This window comes from Corapipo altera, unplaced genomic scaffold (genome assembly GCF_003945725.1).
Source record: "Corapipo altera isolate COAL_440 unplaced genomic scaffold, ASM394572v1 230, whole genome shotgun sequence".
Taxonomy (NCBI): Eukaryota; Metazoa; Chordata; class Aves; order Passeriformes; family Pipridae; genus Corapipo; species Corapipo altera.
In genome coordinates, this window is record NW_020885002.1 from 978,748 (window position 1) to 996,494 (window position 17,747).

Genomic DNA, 17,747 nt, shown 5'->3' on the forward strand with positions numbered 1-17,747 from the left:
CGTGGAGATCTGTCTTGACAGCCGTGAGACCCCCTAATGAAAAGTGATGTGGAGGAGAGATTGCTGGCAGTGATGGGAATTCACCTGGATTGTGTGGCTAATCCCTTGTCAGTTGTGCCTGGAAACCTTGGGGTGTGTGAGGAAATGAAGAAATCCGTCTCTTTCTATATATCGAAGAGCCGGCGCCTTAGCTTTGCCCTTACTTTGATATGAAGGGTTTCCCTCGTGCCCTCCTCGGCTGCGGTGGTGCTGAAGCTCACGCGTAACCCGCACGATGCCATGGGTGGGGCAGGGACTCCCTCCGCACCCCACAGCTCCCGCCCGCCCGGGGGTCGCCATCGGGGAGCTTGGGGGTCTCCTCCTCCTCCTCCCGCGGGGGGCGGCCGCGGGCCCTGCCCAGTGTGGGCGGCCGGGCCCGGCTGCGCGTTGGCTGCGGGCGGCGCCGCCAGTGAGGCTGCGCTGAGGCTGCGGGGCCGGATGGCCGAGCCGCCCGCCCCGCGCACTCGGGCGGCGGCCGGCGGCGGGCGAGCACACCGGGCGAGCCCTCCCAGCCGGGAGAGCCAGCCCCGCGGCACCCGGCAGCGCCATGGTCTCATGGATCATCTCCAGGCTAGTGGTGTGAGTAGCTGCCGCTCGGCACCTGCGGCTTGTGCCCCGCGTGTCCGCGCGTGTGTGTGCGCGGTGTCCGCGCCGCCCGCCCCGCTCGCCCCTGCCGGGGATACTGGGCTAAATTTAGCAGGTTGTTGTCGGGGCCGGGGCGCTCGGCTGCCCGGCTGGGGAGGCAGGTGGGCCAGGCGGGATTTTCCAGCGTGGGAAAACCACTGGATGGGTGGAGGGCAAAGCGCAAGGTGACAGCGGAGAAGGAGGGCGGGTGGCATCGCCTGGCGCTCGGCACTGGACGGGCTCGGGGTCGGGAGGGGGAATGGAGCATCCGCGGGTGGGAAAATGGACGTGGATTTGGGCATCGGCGCTTTGTTACCGGGCTCGGCGCGGCTGGGGGCTCGCGAGGGGGCGTGGGAGAGGCGGCCGCGGGGTCTCCCGGCCGCCGCCACCGCTTTCTTGCCTCTGTTTTGCAAAAGATACATCAAATATTCCTTTCCTCTTTGCGACCTGCCGCCCACCCTCTCAAAAGACGGTGTCGATTTCCCTTTAACCTGTCAGCCTGGGAGGAGAAGCGTGGGGCTCTTTGCACTCGTCCCACAGCTTTTCCATGGATGGAAGTGCTCTAGGTGGAAATACATGGTAGCAATTCCCTGAAAATTCTTCCCAGGCAACAGGGGAAAAGGGACCAAGCTCGAGGTATATGTTCATCTGCCCAACCTGAGAAGAAGTTTATTGAGAAAAGGGCGTTTTTGATGCCACTAGGAAAATTCTCGGGGAAGGGGGATTACAGGCTTAAGGTGGGGCAGCAGAATGGCTGATCTCCCTTCTGGAAATGTGGCAGGGCGAGGTTAGTACGCTGAATCAGATGAAACATTTGCCAGTTTTACATGTTTCATACCTATATCTGCAGACTCAGGAGATCATCTGTTGTGCTCTTAAGTTATTGTAGAGGGTCTGGGAGGGCCTGTCACTTTCTTTGTCTGAAAGAAACGTGCCATGATGTTGCACCATCAGCATAGTTCCAGCACTGAGAAAGCATTTTCAAGGTCTCTTTTGCCATATGAGATGAAACATCAAAAGGAAAACTCACCTTGATCTTAGCTAGCTCATTAACACATTGGGTGGCTGTCAGATATGGAGATTTCGGGGGCTCTAGAGTTGAATTTAGCTGCTGGAGGTCTGTCATCTGGATTCAGCTGCAGCTGTTGCTGGCCATTATTGGGCTTGCACTTCCTTCTGGGAAAGCGTGTTAAATAGTTAAGATTTAATTTGAACAGTATAACTTGTGCAGATATCTCTGCCAGCAATGTGAGATATAGCATGTATTGTCCAAGGCAGCTTTTCTTTCTTCTCTACTAGACTAATTCTCACTTTGAAAAAACCCTGTCATTGTGTTACCCAGCTAATGCTCAAGAACAAAGAATGTCTGCACAGAGATGGTAGTTTAACTTGTCTCAGCACATGCACACATACACGGGTCATTTCATCTAAGACACATGGACTGGGTGAAAATCTGATGGGGCAGGACAGGGAGCAGTTGACCAGTCAGGTAATTACCTGACCACACAGTCCTGCTGTCTGAATAACGTGTCACAGCGTGGAATCAGCTGTGTAGAGGGCAGTACCAATTATTTGTTATGCTACAATTTCAACAGCAAATAAGAATTTGAATATGCAGTGTAAATATTAATAATTTAGTAACCAGAATAATAATTAAAAAAGAATTTTGCCAAGAAACCTAGGGCAAGCCAAGCTTGGTCACCACTTTTGTTGCACTGCTTAATATGCCTCCATATATCCAAGTATTTCGCATCAGAAAGTGATGATTTGCTATGATCCCAGCAAGAAACTTGGGCTTCATAGAGTATTGCTTAAAATACCATTTGCTAGAGCTAACATTGCAAAGAAAAAGAGGAGAGTATAAATAATCTTACATTCCATCAGATGCTGGAAACCCCAGGCTGCCTGAGATGGAAAAGCCCTCCAGTCTGATGCAGCACACCATGCAGATCTGTCTGTGGAAAGGTTACCTTACATTTTTGTCTTTTCAGCTCTCAGAGCATTTTCTTTTTATTTCTAAAGGTATTTCCATTCATCACTTCTACTGCCAAATGAAAAGGATGTTCACAGGAGACACTTTTAGATGAAGGCAAACAAGGACAGGCAGGTGGTTTAATTTCAGGTGATGAATGAGTTGATCCTGCATCCAAGGGGTATGTACATCCCAACACTGGCCAGACATACAGGCCAGGATACACCTGCAGCACAGCACAGACCTCCACCCATTCAGGTTAGTTTAGGTGGATCACTGACTCCTTAGTGTACAGTGGTCTGCAGATTAGGATCATGACAAAGATTTAATCTATGTAATCTGGTTTTCCCTGTCTCATTATGAATCACTAGTTGATCCATCAGCACAGATAGCTGTGCTTTCAGTAGAATGGCCACCTGCTTCTGCTTTTTTCCCCCTGCTTTTGCCTATTTAGTTGGTTTTTTTCATTAAATCTTGTTAGCTGATAAGGATTATGAGGAATGTGCTGTGGTGTGGTTTAGTCACACTGTGAATATTGCTTTGTGCTCTTATGACTTCTGCTGATCTCCACAGGGGTTATGTCTGATATGACTCAGCTAACAGAAAGGGCTTTAAAAGAAAAGGCAAACCTTTGCTTTGGGTCTTGGGTGCTTTGCTGCTTCTGTTGTCTCTGATTTGTTTTTTACTGACTCTGTCCTAGCAATTTCTATTTCTACAATATTGCTGAAGGAGAAGAGCCTGTGAGCACTTCTCACCCATTTCAGTGGGAAGTCAGGCAGTTTACTGCAAACCTCATTTCACCTTTAGTGTCTGGGCTTGGTATCCAGAGTGCTGGCTGGTTCTGTTCTGCCTGCAGAGCTGTGTGTTGGGAACCCCCAGAAGAGAAACCATAACTTCAGAGCAGCATCTTATACTGCCATAGCTGTGTGTTAAAGCTGAAGACTTTATTATGTTCAGGATCTGCAATAGGTACTGTACAAATGCAAAACAAAAAGATAATCCTGTCCCTGGATATCTTTTTCCTTTAAGAGCTCAGTTCTCATTGTCTTGTGGTCCCAGGTAGGTTTTTTTTCACTGACCTCAGTGAGAACAAAATTGGAATTTTTTTTCCTCTAGGTAGTGGCTCACAGGCGACTTTTCCACCAAGGGGGGTCTGCAATCACTGTAATTGCAATTGTTGCATCTTGGAGTTAGTTTTTCCTGTGTCTCTCACAATAACTGAAATAGGATAACATTATTACTTGTGGATTAATTACAGCCCCTTTTTTATTCATCATCTCTGAGTACATCTCAAAGGACATCCTGGAGCACCTGTATCTTGGTTTCCTCATCTGTGGAGTGTAATGAACTGTGCTGAATTTATCTTCCCTGAGACCGACCAGAAGGGACGAGTGGCGTGTCCTACCATCTGCACTTTATTGTTATTCATTTCAAAGGAGGTTCTATTTGCTTCGAGTGGTGGAGGCCTCTCTAGGAGAAGGGTTTGGGATCTGTCTTCATTATTGCTGTCCAGTTCAGTTACAGTGCACAGCACTGGCAATCCTGGGTGGTTGCTGGTCTGCTCTACTTTTTGGCTGTTGTCTGCAGGCATTTTGGAGTTTAAAGTGGTATATGTAAATGCAGCCTGTTGTATTGGTGTGGAAATCCTGTCCTTTCTCAGAAACGCAGAACTTGGTTTTTTGTGCTTGGGGTCATGCAAAACAAATGTAGGTTTTGGCCGAGATTCTGAAAGTCAGGCACATCACACTGCTTGTTGAAAGCCTTCTGGAACACGTGGCAGAGGAAGGAGATGTCAGTAGAAATGAGGCTGGATCAGATAGATCATCAATAGTCGAGATGGTATTGTGTGACTTAAACACTTGAATTCTTGCTGTGAGAAGCTTAGAAGTGCATAGTAACTTATTATGAAACGGTTAAATATGTTCTTAATGGTGAAAACCCACAGCCTTAATTATGCTTTTTTTGCCTGCATTTGTTTCCTTTTAAATCAAAATATCAGTAGTGGCCTGGTTGATCTCTTATGGTTTGATGTGAAAGAGGATGGCATCCTTTCTTCCGGCTGTCCCTGGAAGTAGGTAGGTCTGAACAAAATCAAAGAGAAACCAAAGAATTCTTTAAACTGATAAGTGAAATTCCCTTCCCTGCCACAATTTGTCAGCTTTCTCTTTCTTGGTTACTGTGATGCTGTTTTAGCAAGGGTGTGTGAGATTGACCACCCCCATCCTCAGCTGGTGTCAATCCATAGTGCTACTGAGTCAGACACAGATTTAATCTTTACATCAGTAAGGAATTTCCATTTTAGAGAAACTTAGCAGATCTTTCCTCCTCCTGCTTTTCATGTGTATGGGAAGCCTGAAGAAATTTATGAATGAAACAGAACCTGAAAAGTCGTATCATAGATATTATCTGATGGTAGGAAATGGTAATTTGTGTCGTCTTTATGAGAGGCAGAGACAGGATCCACTCAAGCAGGTGAGGGATGCCCTCATGAAAGCACAGCACAGCCCCGAGCTGTTGGTTATTGATATGTCAGCATTAGTGTTTCAGTTGATATGTGTCATATATGTGAAGGTCCTTTCTTTACAGGCTGCTTTATTTATTTGGTGCTGGCAGGTGAGATGAAGGATTGAGGTATTTGCTGCTCTGTAAAGGCCTCATAGCAGCAATGTAAAATTATCTGAAAATACAGCAAAGGACCCAAAGTGTGGCTTGAGCTCTTGGCTAAGGCTGTGGGATAAGTTTGCAGTAGACTCAGGTGCTCTGGAGCTGGAAAGTGTGAAGGGCAGACCACTTGCCATACCTGCAGAGTTTGCTACAAAACTTTACTATACAAACGGTGATGTAACCCCTCCAAAATGTGCTGCAGCCTTGCACTGCTGCTGTCCTTCACGTGAAGAGCATGTGGTCTCTGTGGCTCCATCCACCACGTGCATCTCTGCTGCAGCCTCTGGCTCTGCTGAGGGGGCAGAACCTGTTGGTGACAGTAAGTGACAGAGCAGCGCCCAGCGCAGGTGCGACATTTGCCGTGCCCTTGGTGTGAAATGTGACCCTGTGATCACGCTGCAGGGGACAGCTCTGCCTCCTGCTCTGGCAGCCGTGACCCAGATTTTCCTGCCCAAGCACAGATGTGCTGGAAATGCTCCTGGCCCCAATGGGGGAGATTTGCTTGTGTGCATATCACAGGTCCTACTGGTCCTGGTGTGGTAAGGAAGGACGTTGTACCAAACTGGAAGCCATGGAATATAGCCAAGGGGCTTGATCTTCACAGCTGCCTTAGTACAGTATTTTGCCCTTGTGGGACCCCTTCCATTCACTGTATTAAAGCACTTAGAAGGATTAATTTAGTGTTGGATCATCAAAATGGGTTTTACTGCCATTGTACTGGTAAGTGCACTGCGGCACAGGGAGATCAAGTGATGTGTCCAATATTCCACAGAAAATCTGTGGTAACAAGGTAATATATTTCCTCCAGGCTCCTCGGTCAATAAATTAATAAAAGGGAGTCTGATGAAGGGAATTTGGAAACGTGTTTGTGATTCTTTTTATGGATTTGTGACGGGTGCGAGAGGGATAGAGCAAACCTACAGGCTTAAACACATGCTGCCTCAAGCAGTTAAACAACCAAAGGCTGAAGTATTTTGAATGATCACCTATTCCCTTCCAGATCCTCTGTGTCACAGACAGTAGGATACAACAGCCAGACTGCCTAATTCAGGCGACTAAGTCAGGCATTACACTGCCTAAAATAGGTTTCCTGGTCCCAGCAGCAAGATTTATATCCAAGGTACTCAACCTGCAGTCCACAAAACATCAGACAGTCCATGGAAACGTTTCAGCTCTGAAACAGAAACCCTTATACAGGCAATTATGTACTGACTGATGTAAAGAGAAGACACAATTTTTTACTTTATTTTTTTAGTTACAAGTTTTGTAATTATATCTACTGAAGTTTTGTAAAATATTAATATTTTGACATTTTACCAGTTCTGTGTGACTTCTTATTCATCATCTCTCCTTAAGCAACAGTGCAAAAAGAGCTTTGAGTTCCTTTTAGAGGTTTGGGTGGTCCAGTGATTAGGAAAGGTTGAGAAACATTCTTCCATGTTCTTACTGCAATTGAGAGGGAAACTGGCATCTCCAAGGAGCTTCCATTAGAAGAGGCAGTGTGTTGCACAGGGAGCTGTTGGGTCAAGAGGAGATGCTTGGTACAGATGGGACAAAGGAGGATGTACAATTGTGCCTCCTACTTGAGCAGTTGCTTCTGAGTACTGAGCACTGCATTCGCCTTTCTGCTTCTGTGTTCTCAGCAGACAGGGATGGTATCTTGGGAACTTTCAGGCTAATCATAAAGATGGATGAAGACCTGAGTGCTGCAGAAGTACTGGCCAGTTTGGGTTGCTGCAAAACCTTTGTATGACAAAATTCCTTCTATGTGCTCAGTAGGCAGCAAGGATCTGAGTCTAGAGTTCCTTCTGTTGACTTGTCCACTTGACTTGATCAGGGCCACTCAGATTTCAGGTAGGTCTTGTGAGGTGAAGTGGCTAATGGAGGGATGCATCCATGTCATCGGGCTCTCTGCAAGCAAAACACTGATGTGGCAAAATCTCACTTAAATCACCCGTGTTGTTGAAGTTAATCACATGCTGCTTTTTGCAGGGGAATGTACCACACACTTTTGTTATCACTGGTATGCTACTTAGATTGCAAACTCTTTGGGGAAGCAAGTCTCAGTATTTTTTATTTTACAGCACCTAGACAGTGGTGGTTAGCTGGTTCTCCTAAGTTCTTAGTAATAGAAAAATAAATAAGGTCTGAATACATATGACTCTGCCTTCTGGGTGAATCATTTATAAGGCTGATCCTGTGCTCCTTCATGATACCTCTGTGACACCATTACTGGTACAGTCTTCATGCTCTTTTCTGGCATTTCACATGCATGTAGTAAGACAAGATTCCTGCTCTGAGGAGCTCCAAATCTAAATGGATGAAATACAGGCAAAACAGATGGTGAGCAGAGTGGTGAGAAGGAGCTAGAAGAAGTGACAAAATGAAAATTGTGTTTTATCTTCCCATGACTTGTGTGCTTTTGAAGAGAATGACTGAGATAAATAACAGGACATGCCTGCTCATTCCACAGGCAGGACTTGGGAAGACACTCCAGACCTGGAATGCCATTCCAGAGCTAGAAACATGGGTGGTACTTTCCCAAACTTTGTACACAGAACCACTTCATCATTTGATATGAGCCTCGGAACAGGCGTAACTCCTTGGCAGAGTACCCTGCTTTTTGTTTGTTGTAGTCACACTTCGCAAGAGAAGGGGAGGACAGAGGATTTTTATTTGCACTGCATGGTAAAGCAGTGACCTGCAGGCTGATAAAAGCAGTGCAGAGCCAGAAGAAGGGCAAGGATGGTACCGAAGAAGGAGAGAAGCTGGTTGTACAGTAAGTAGAAATGAAGAGCAGGGATTATGTTTCAGAGGGGATGCACATTTATATGGAGGCAGAGGATTAGGTGTCAAGTTGGAGATTTACTCTTGGCAGTGACGGGGGGACAGCTGGTGTCACACTTAGGAAAGGCTTGTTCCTTCAAATGCTACTTGCTGTGTCCCTTACTGCTAATGCACTAATTGTTAATAAATAAACATCCAGTTTCAAAGAAGGAATCAATCAATAGGTCAATAAAGCTGCAGTCTCTCTTTCCCCTTTTTCTTTTACGGAGCCCATGGTAATATCTTGGTTTCCAAAATGGCAGATTTTACAGGACAACAAAACCAGTATTGAAGAACCTATTTGTGAGGAGCTACAAAGAATGCCCCTCATGTCTGGAATTTTGCGCCTTTTTGGATGGGTCCCAGGGATGCCAGAGCAATGTGTGTAGCCTGCCTGTGAGTCTACAGGCAATGCAGTGCTATCAGCATCAACAAACAGTTGCAGCTCCTACACAAGAAACACTTCTATTGAGTTCATACTGCTGCTTCCTTTCATTCAGCTCAGTTGAGCTCATTTATTCTATTTCTTGCTTCCAGCTTCCAAGTAAGTGTTTATAGAGGAAAGCCAAAAACTACCAGACATTTCTGGCCTCATGTTTTGGAGGGAGGCTTATGACCAATAACCAACCTCATAAGGAAAGGGCAGATTTTGTATGAGAACACTGGGTTCAGCAGTGCTGTAAATTCCCTGTGGGAAGAGGGCAAGTTATTTATTCTTTCTTAATTTGGTACCTGTAAAGTAGTCTTAGAGATAATCTCTGTCCATCTTAGCTACCAGTTCTGCTTTACATGTGATAGACCCTGATGTGGACATGAGGGACATTCTCTGGATCAGAAATGGAGGGGCAGGGTAAATATGAGTTTTGAACTGAAATTTGCAAGCGAAAGGTCAAAAGTCCAGGGATGCTCTGGGATGTTTTACGTAGATGAGCCTCTATTGTGGCAGAGCTCTCCTGACTGTCAGTCCCTGAGGAGCACTCATGGTGGAGTGAAAGCAGGAATCTTGGGTGGCATTTCTAGGACACCCTTCCGGAGGATAAAGGGGAAACACCTGATGAAGGCGAAGAGCAGAGCAATGATAGGAAGATGAGCTTCTCTGGTCATCACAATATTTCATGGTCACCTTTGTCTTGATGTCTTCAGCACCAGTGCTCTGATACTTTGCTGTGAGCACTGGGGAGAGCAGCTCCCCCAGGCTGCAGGGTACAGGAAACAGCCCTAGTGATGAGGTTGCTGTTCTGTTTCAGGCAGTTCCCACAGGATTGCTCTGGGCCATGCTCTGCCTTAGGCTCTTCTGTGGATAAGCAGCTTGAGGTTCTTGAGCCTCATCCTGCTTATGGAAGGGTTCTGCTCATCGTGCTGTCTCTTCTGGTGGGGACTTGGGAGAACATGTTCTGTGCATGATTAAACTTGGACCTGTGAGCCACCCATATTATTATGTGATCCACAAGAAACTATCCCCAGTGTTAAATCAGCCTGAATAACACCATCTGGCTCCTAAAACCTACCTCCAGAATTCACGGTGACATGTGAAGGAGAGAGTCAGATGCTGGAGCTGCCCTGAGGCTGAAAGGCTTTGGGTTTAGTCACATATTTCATGGGAGAAGATTGAGAGGTTAGACTGGAAAAGGAGCACAAGACAGGTGGTTCTAGGCAAGTAACTTGATGGTCAGTGTTTGGATTCCACCAAACATGTCCCTCTACAAAAAAAGCCCTCTATCCTAGCTGGTGTTTTTTGCTGGAGATCACAGCAGAGAGGCTGGGGCATGATGGACACAGGCACTGAATGAGACATTCCCCCAGCAGGTGATCCGTCTGGGTCTGAGTTGAAGCACCTTGACAGGGTAGCTTGGAGGCTGCTTGCTTTTTCCCTGGTTTAATTGTACCTGTTTTGCAGCTGAACAAAGGACGCTGCTTTCCAGGTTTATTGTTTTCATTCTGCTTATAAGGATTTCAGTCAAAGCAGAAGGATGTTGCTGTTTATAAAGAACATTAATAATTAAATTGAGATACTCCAGGGAATATACCTCATAAGGCTGGATTTGTTGAATTTAAGTAGATCATAATAATTTCCATGGCAACACACTCTGCTGTCCTATATACAGAAAGGGTCTTTCTCATAGGATCAGATGCAGAGAGGAAGCTGTTATTTAAAACATACCTTAAAAACCCAGACACTGAACTAAGAGTAAATGGTTTCCTGCATAAATGTTGTAGGAATTTTCTCATGCTTGTTACACTGTGCTCACCTCTTTTCATAGCTGTCAGAGTGCCATCAGTCAAACCAATCCCCTGCTGACTCTGATGATTTAGGGGGAAACTGAGGTCTAATGATCCTTTCTCAGGATATCATCTATCTCATACATATATCCATACCTAGGGATATATATAGCTATAACTGTCATGAGTCTGTAACACAGACTGCTGTGGTCACCTGAACACTTAGAGATAATTGAGAAACCACACATTCACTTAGAAGATTTGCAGATTCTTTGATCTATCAGGAATTGCACCAAGTCTTTTTCTTTAGTCTAGCAATCAAATTTAAGTGTATCATTTTATGTGCTCAAAAAAAGCCTTACAGGCACATGATCAGAGTTACAGAATCCTTGTGAAATGAAGTGTGATTATCCAAACAGAAAAGATGGAATTAAATAGAAAGCTTCTTGATTTAACCTTCTAACAAAAACCCCACAGTATATGAGGGGAAAAAAGTAAGTTCATCTCTGGAATAACCACAGCTTCTCTGTTTTGCCCATAGAAATAGGCTAAGTGGTCATTGCCCAATTTTAATGAGAACTGCCACAAAAATTCCAAGTCCTGGCTTGTGGTAAACCTGAAGGATCAAGGCTGGATATTTTGCAGGCAGACTGAATAAAGAGCTAAAAAATGCTGGTTCAGGACAAACCTCGGTTGTTTTCTCATCCCTGAGGCAATACCTGGGCTACAAGTTGTGTCAGTTGGTGCAGCTCTGCTGGAGTCAGTGAGCAGTGTAAATCCACTCAGGTCAGAAGGTAGCTTGGAGTGGTGAGGACCTTGCAGAGTGTGCCAGCTGGATCCTAGAAAATTGAATATTACAGGACAGAAGTTGGCTTGTTCAGTGGAGGACTTCTGTCCCTTATGAGCTTCAAGTTAAACTGCCTTTTGAGTGTTGACAGATCGAGGATAGAGGGCTCCTAAAAGCACAATTCTGTCAGGACAGTTACTTAATCCTTTCATTTTAGTATTGGAATTTCATCACTAGATAGGAGTAGGGGTTTACCTGCACTGTAGCAGCCAAAGCCAGTTGACTGGGTCATCCCAAAGCCTCTAACCAAGACACCTCTAAGCTCAGCTCTGGAGTTCTGCTGAGCTTCACTCTCGAGCTTTTCTCTACCAAGTGTTAATACCCACTGAAAGCTGAGGATGAAGAGCATGACCATCTCATATTTAAATTCAGTGCCTTATTGCACCCTATCACATGTGTTTTTAAAGCTACTTTAATCATATCAGACAGGGAGAAACTGTAATCTCTCATGCTTTGTGCAGGTGCCCTTATGTGAAGCTCTGTTACAGAGGGTGCTGGCTAACCATGGTCTACTCTTAACTTGCATCCCTGGTCCTGGCTGTCTTAAATCAGTGCTGCTTTGCAGCCTTTCCAGACCTGGGTATCCCAAGGGCTCACTGACAGCCATTTCCAGGGCCCGAGGGGATGTGACAGATGTGATTGATGATGCAGACCCTGTACATGTTTCCACAGATTATTCCTAGATCTCTGCAGAATGAGCAGAGCTGTTTGAGAGGCTGAACAGCCAGTGAAAGATCTTGCCTGCTGTCCATGAGGCAGGACATGCATTTTAAGGATATAAATACTATGCCAGATTTTACATGGTACTTGAAAGTGAACCACTTTGCTTTCTGTGTAGCTTGAGGTAATTCATAGTTAATCTCATGTAAACCCATTCTGTAAAACCACCATCCCACCCCCCACCCCCAAGGCTTTACTTATAAATTAGATATTTTTTTCTTCTTTGATATAATGTGTCCTGAGGTTTTTGCCCTCAGATGTGCAATAAAACCACTGGAATAGCTCAGCATTCTTTTTCAATTATTATTCTGCTGAGGTTTGCAGATACTTGGCTGTAACAAATCAAGTCCCTATTCAAACAGTATTATAATTTAGGTATATTCTTGAAACCAAGAAAACTCACTCTGGGCAGTCAGTCCATAAATGGCTGAAGTCTGTGTAGCCTCAGTTCTTCAGACACATTTTATACAGCTGTGTGTTGTGTTTGATGCAGTTTAACCATTAATTTCAAAATAGTGATGCTTTGTTTCTGAGAGTGGCACTTGCAACACTGTCATCCTTCCATATGAATCTTCTTGCCTGGGAAAGAGAACAAGCACTGGACTGTGGCATTTAAACCAGCAGTATTAATGAATAAGAAATGATGGAAAAGCATACATAAGATAGCAGGCAGTGTGGGCGTTCCCACAAAAAGTACAAGCTGCCTTCTCGAGCAGCTGCTTGCTTAGAAATCTCTGTACTGGTCCTAGAAGCATTGGCTGTCTTCCCCTTTGCTTTCCTCTCAAGTTATTTCTGTGAGGTCTCCACCTGGCTCCTGAGCCTCAGTTTATATTTTATTTTATCTTTTGAGTAGCTGCCAGCTGCAAGGTGTATGTGTGAGAGAGAAGGTGAGAATGGAAAAGAGGTGAAGTCACTAAGCCAAAAGAAAGAGGAGAGGCAAAGCCTTTACAGTTTGGAATTGTGCAATGCATTGACTTTCTATCCAAGCCTGAAACAAAGTGGTATTCCTCATGGTGTAGGAATGGAGCTGTGCCTGTGTCAGGCTTTGATCTGAACACATTTGTGTTTGGGGAAATGCAGAATAGAAGAGAGTGGCATGGCTTATTCCTTTTTCTCTGTAATGCTCTCAGCCAAAGCCTGAAATTCAGAGAGATATGAGAAGTCTGAGAGAGATCAAAATTGAATGCAAATGGGAACACGGCATCTTCTGACAGGAGGAGGATTGAGTATCTGGGCAGCAATACTGCTGTCTGGAGGCATTAAAAATAACTGAGTCAAACCCCTTCATCTCTTCACCAAATTGTGAAACTGGATTTCAAATCCCAGCTTTTATAATACGTGCATACATTGCACGTATCTGTGGGCATCAGGTTCTTTGATTTGTACTCTGAACCTGCGAGGTTGTTTGTGTGCTCTTTTCTGAGAAGCCATTGTCTGATACTTTATTCTGAACGGAGATGCTCCCCAAATAGCTTCCAAGAAATCACCTGATGAGATTAAATGAACAAATGTGGGGATTGGCAGTCCTGCCTTGCTAAGCTGTGCTCCCAGTGAGATCATGTCGGTGTAATGGTGGAGGTGGGAAAGGCTGGCACAGAAGCAGAGCCTGGAAAATGCAACTTCTCCCTCCAGCTCTCCCACTGGCTCTGCCCGGGCTCTGACCAAGCTGCTATTTACAGGGAAAACCATTTAATTCCCAGGTCAATGGAACCTGTAGATATTTACCATCTCAGGTTTCTCTAGAGATTTTTACCCTAAGAATCTCTCTGTCCCAAACCTATAATCTCCAGATGTCGTTGTGAAGCTCTCAGTGTGAAGTGCTGTGAGATGTTTCAGTAATATCCCTGTCCTTGCTCTTCAGTCCCTCCTGCACTTTAGGTAATAGCTGGTTGTTAAAAACTGTAACGCAGGTGAATAGTAGTTGTACTATGAAAATTGGTGGAAGTGGGAAAAAATCCGTTTCTCTGTCTTATCTTTAGTTAAAGACCCAAACTTCACTTACTAGGACACTACAGGGACTGAAATTTAGAGTATTTGGTGTAACAGGAAAGTGTTTAACCTGTTAAGCTTCAGGGAGAAGCTATGGTAAGATTGGAAAATAGCAGACATTGAAAAAGGAAATGAATGTTGGTCAAGAAATACAAAACCTGGAGATACTCAATGAGATAAAATTATTTCGGAGGAGCAGGGAAGGAATTGTCTTTTTGTAGCAGAATATATTCAGTTGTGGGATGAATCATTATGTAGGAAAGTTAAATAGATGTAAAGAGATTCCAAAGTTCAGAACAGAACCCTTGCATTTTAAGAAACATCCCAGAGTGGCTAAGGAAATGTGTCTAAATTCCAGTATTTCTGTCTTGAAATATACACTTGTACGTATATCTTCTTTGTTGAGCAAAGCCAAAGGTATTTTAGAATGCTCTGTACAAATTGCATGAGTTATATCTGTCACATGCACCTGCAAAGTGAATTGCAAGTCAGAAATGTTTGAACTTGGGCTGTGGTTCTGGGCAATATGCAAGTGTTACTCAGGGAATGGCATGAATTTTGGAGGCTGTGCAACTGCATCTCCTCCTGGCAGCGTGTTGGTCCACCCACACTGTGTGCTGGGATGGTCTGAGCCAGAAACAGCAATATCCTTCCCAACCCCAGCAAGTTAAAGGCACAACAGATGCAGCTGTTGTGTGTCAGCGGTGCATGATGAATGTCCAGCCAGGGGAACGCTCAGCTGGGCCCACGAGGAACCAAAATGTACAATGGGGGATCTGAGAACTCAACTATTTCCCAAAGTCTCGGAGAGAAGTAATCAAGGATGGTACAACTTACAGAGGTCCTGGTGTTTCTGTGCTTAGGGTCCTGCTATGCACTCAGTTATGGTCCTGAAAAACCTCTTTGAATTAGTAGGTCAGAGAAATTAAAGCGTCCTGAACCCTGGTGTGTGTATTTGTCCTGTTACTAACACAGCTCAACCTTTTGAAAGTGCTGAATATAACACTTCTTATGATCAATTTCATTTCATCTTTCTTCATTTAACCTGCAAATAGAATTCACCAACTTCTAAAGGATGAATTTAGGGGTCCTGATGGAGATTGTCATTTAAGAAAGCCCTTTAAATCAATTTTAGCTCGATCAAGGCTTTGCTGGACGTTGTAGCCTCTGATCCTTTTAAAAATGATTATAGCATGACTATTAGCCATGTATGGGTAATTTACTTTCCCAGCCCCAACAGAAGAAAGGAGGTGTCATTTTATCTCCAGATATGTACCGTGGGTTATGGTGTTTGGCATGGAAGTAACTAGTGGCTTTATGTAAGAAAAGATCGTGCAAGAGCATTACCATAAAACCATTATATTAAACTGCACACTTAATGACACAAAGCCTTACCCTGTGAGTATGTGGCTGTAGAGATGAGGGAAATCCAGCTGTTCTTCTAGCTCCCCCACAATGGCTGAGCAAGAGACTCAAAGCAGTGTTTGTAAATATTCATTTCATCTCCTTACCCTTCGTTTTGAAGCTCTTTGCTAACAGCAACCCAGTCTATGTTAAGTCACAGAGTTAGACCAGTGTGGTGTTTCCCTTAGCAGCCAAGTTTGGTATTCCCCAGCTTATCTCCTTGGGGACAGCACCACTTGCAAAGGAAAGGGGGTGATGTGGCTGAGCAAGAAGGTTCTCCAAGCAGCAAGGAAGAGTCTCCTCATCATTTGGGGAGTGGGTCCCTTGTGCTTCTGTACTTCTCATGATATGCATGGTGCAGTGGTGTTGTTCTCCAGATCTTGACACAGAATTGGTTCAATAAGAGGGTTATCCAGCAGGCTGAGGTAAGTGGTTGTTCCTTTCTGCTTGGAAAGTGTGAGGGAGTGTCTGTCTGGAGCAGTGTGTCCCATTTGGGTTTCCCAAATGGATGAAGGTGGCACTGGCCAAGTGCAGTGAATCCAGTGGAAGAGAACTGGAGCACATGGTGCTCCAGGAGAGGTGAGTGGGATGTTTGTTCAACCTGAACAAGAGATGGTGAAGGGGAAGTGTCATTGCTGTCTTCAAAAATGTGATGGGTTGGTACAGAGAAGACAGAGCCAGGCTTTTTGTGGAGGCACACAGCAAAACGGTGAGAGGCAATGGAAACAAGTTGCAGCAAAGAAAATTTTGTTTAAATGTAAAGAAAAAAATTCTCCAAAGGGGGTGAGCAAACACTGGAACAGGAGTCCAGAGATGGAGATACTGAGAATTTGACTGGGCAGGGCCTGTACCAACCTGATAGAAACTCAGAGTTAGTCCTATTTTGAATTAAAGACTTGCAGAGACCACTTCCTACCAAAATTACTGTGATTCCAGTCTAAAGGACACATTTGTATTTCTTACAGTACATTCACTGGACAGTTTCCAGTAGCACACTAAGTGATACCTGTCATGTAGTGTTTTGCTCTTTCTCTTCTCAGATGGGAGAGTGTGGGGAAGAAAGGTGTTTACAGTGGTTTGGTTTAGTGTTGATGTGCTTTTTAAATATCTCACCTGCTGCTCGATGATATGGGAGAAAATGGGCTCACAATTTATGTTTGGCAGGGGGTCAGTGCTGCTGCTTAGTTACCGGATGAGTCTGTTCCTCCAGAGTCAACCCTGGAGGAAGTGCTCTTACTCTCTGTTGAGCACTATCGGTGAAGCTCCTTGAAAGTCCAGAAGCCACAGTGCTGGCTGTCCCCTGTGTTCTTCAGGAGAACTCCAGGAGGTTCAGTAGGTATTTTAACGTGGTGACCATCATGGGTGAGTATGTGAAGGAGTAAGACATGGAACAAGAGTAAGCAGGGTGCCACTCCTGGTCATGTTGGTGTGCTTCTCCTTTCGTGTGTGAGCCCTAGTCCACTGTCTGCCCATGCATCCCATAACGAGTCTCACAGCCCTGTAGGTACAAAGCATCCCCAGTCTGTGAAGTGCTCTGGGAAGCCTCTCCCATTAACCTGTCGTGGTCGGTGTCACCCCCACAGGACCGATGCTGTCCTGGAACAGCCCTAAGAGGTGACTGGTCAGTGTATTGTTTAGGCTCCCCTACCTGCTGTTTTGTACCACTTATCCTAACACCATGGTTTACGATTAGCCACTAAATGGTCATTTTTCTTCTAATTAATTTTAATTGGAGACAAATAATTTTACTGTAATTGAAGCTGAATTCTGAGGTGTAGCCAGCAGCTCTGACTGATTATATGTTAGTGATCCATGGCTTCAGTACAGAGGCTTGTTTCCCTCTGATTTCCTCTCCTTCATGTCTGGGTTAGACTGGGGGCTGGTCTGTATCAGTTTAGCTCCAGCTGGAGATCTCTCCCTCCGTGTTTATCTCAGTTGCACCATGCATTTCATTACAATGCTGTTATTAGCCGTATAAAATGGAGGGATTAAAAAAGATGAATGAAATGAGAAAGGACTCTGGAGGAAAGAACTCTGTTAAATTCACACTAGAAATCCTTGTCAAATGCATGTGGGAAAAGACTAGAAGCCTTTCTTTTTCAAGCTGTGTGACAGTGTCTCATTTTCCTTCTTCTAAAAAAAAAATAGATTTAAAAATTATGCAAGTCCTAGTAAAAAAGCAGGTGCCCAGCCCCTCCCTGAAATGTTCATAGCACCCAGAAGAAATACCAATCTGTGTCTGTGGGCCAGAAAGAGAAGCGTGGTTTGCACGGCCCATGAACTCCCGGCAATGTCACAGCTGTTATATTTAGCATGTGGCATTCTGACACCCCTGCTAACCACAGCATGAGGATGGGCTGAATATTCTGAAATTACCTGTAGAATCATCTTGCCCTAGTTTTTCTACACTCTTGCTTTAAAACTGGAGTTGAAAACTGGGCA

General features: G+C 44.9%; 1 protein-coding gene across 11 annotated transcripts in view; it reads left to right on the plus strand.

The window, feature by feature from the left end:
• The first annotated feature begins 491 nt into the window (after positions 1-491).
• The window catches only part of REEP1 (receptor accessory protein 1), a 67,870-nt gene continuing 50,614 nt past the window's right edge, over positions 492-17,747 (plus strand). For 5 of the 11 annotated variants that reach the window (XM_027667155.1, XM_027667150.1, XM_027667152.1 and 2 more), the window contains exon 1: positions 499-618. In XM_027667155.1, coding sequence (XP_027522956.1) covers positions 587-618 — 32 coding nt within the window. In that variant the 5' untranslated portion in view covers positions 499-586. Of the gene's footprint in view, positions 619-17,747 lie in introns of all 11 variants that reach the window. The other 6 variants (XM_027667145.1, XM_027667147.1, XM_027667148.1 and 3 more) reach the window with 3 other exon arrangements.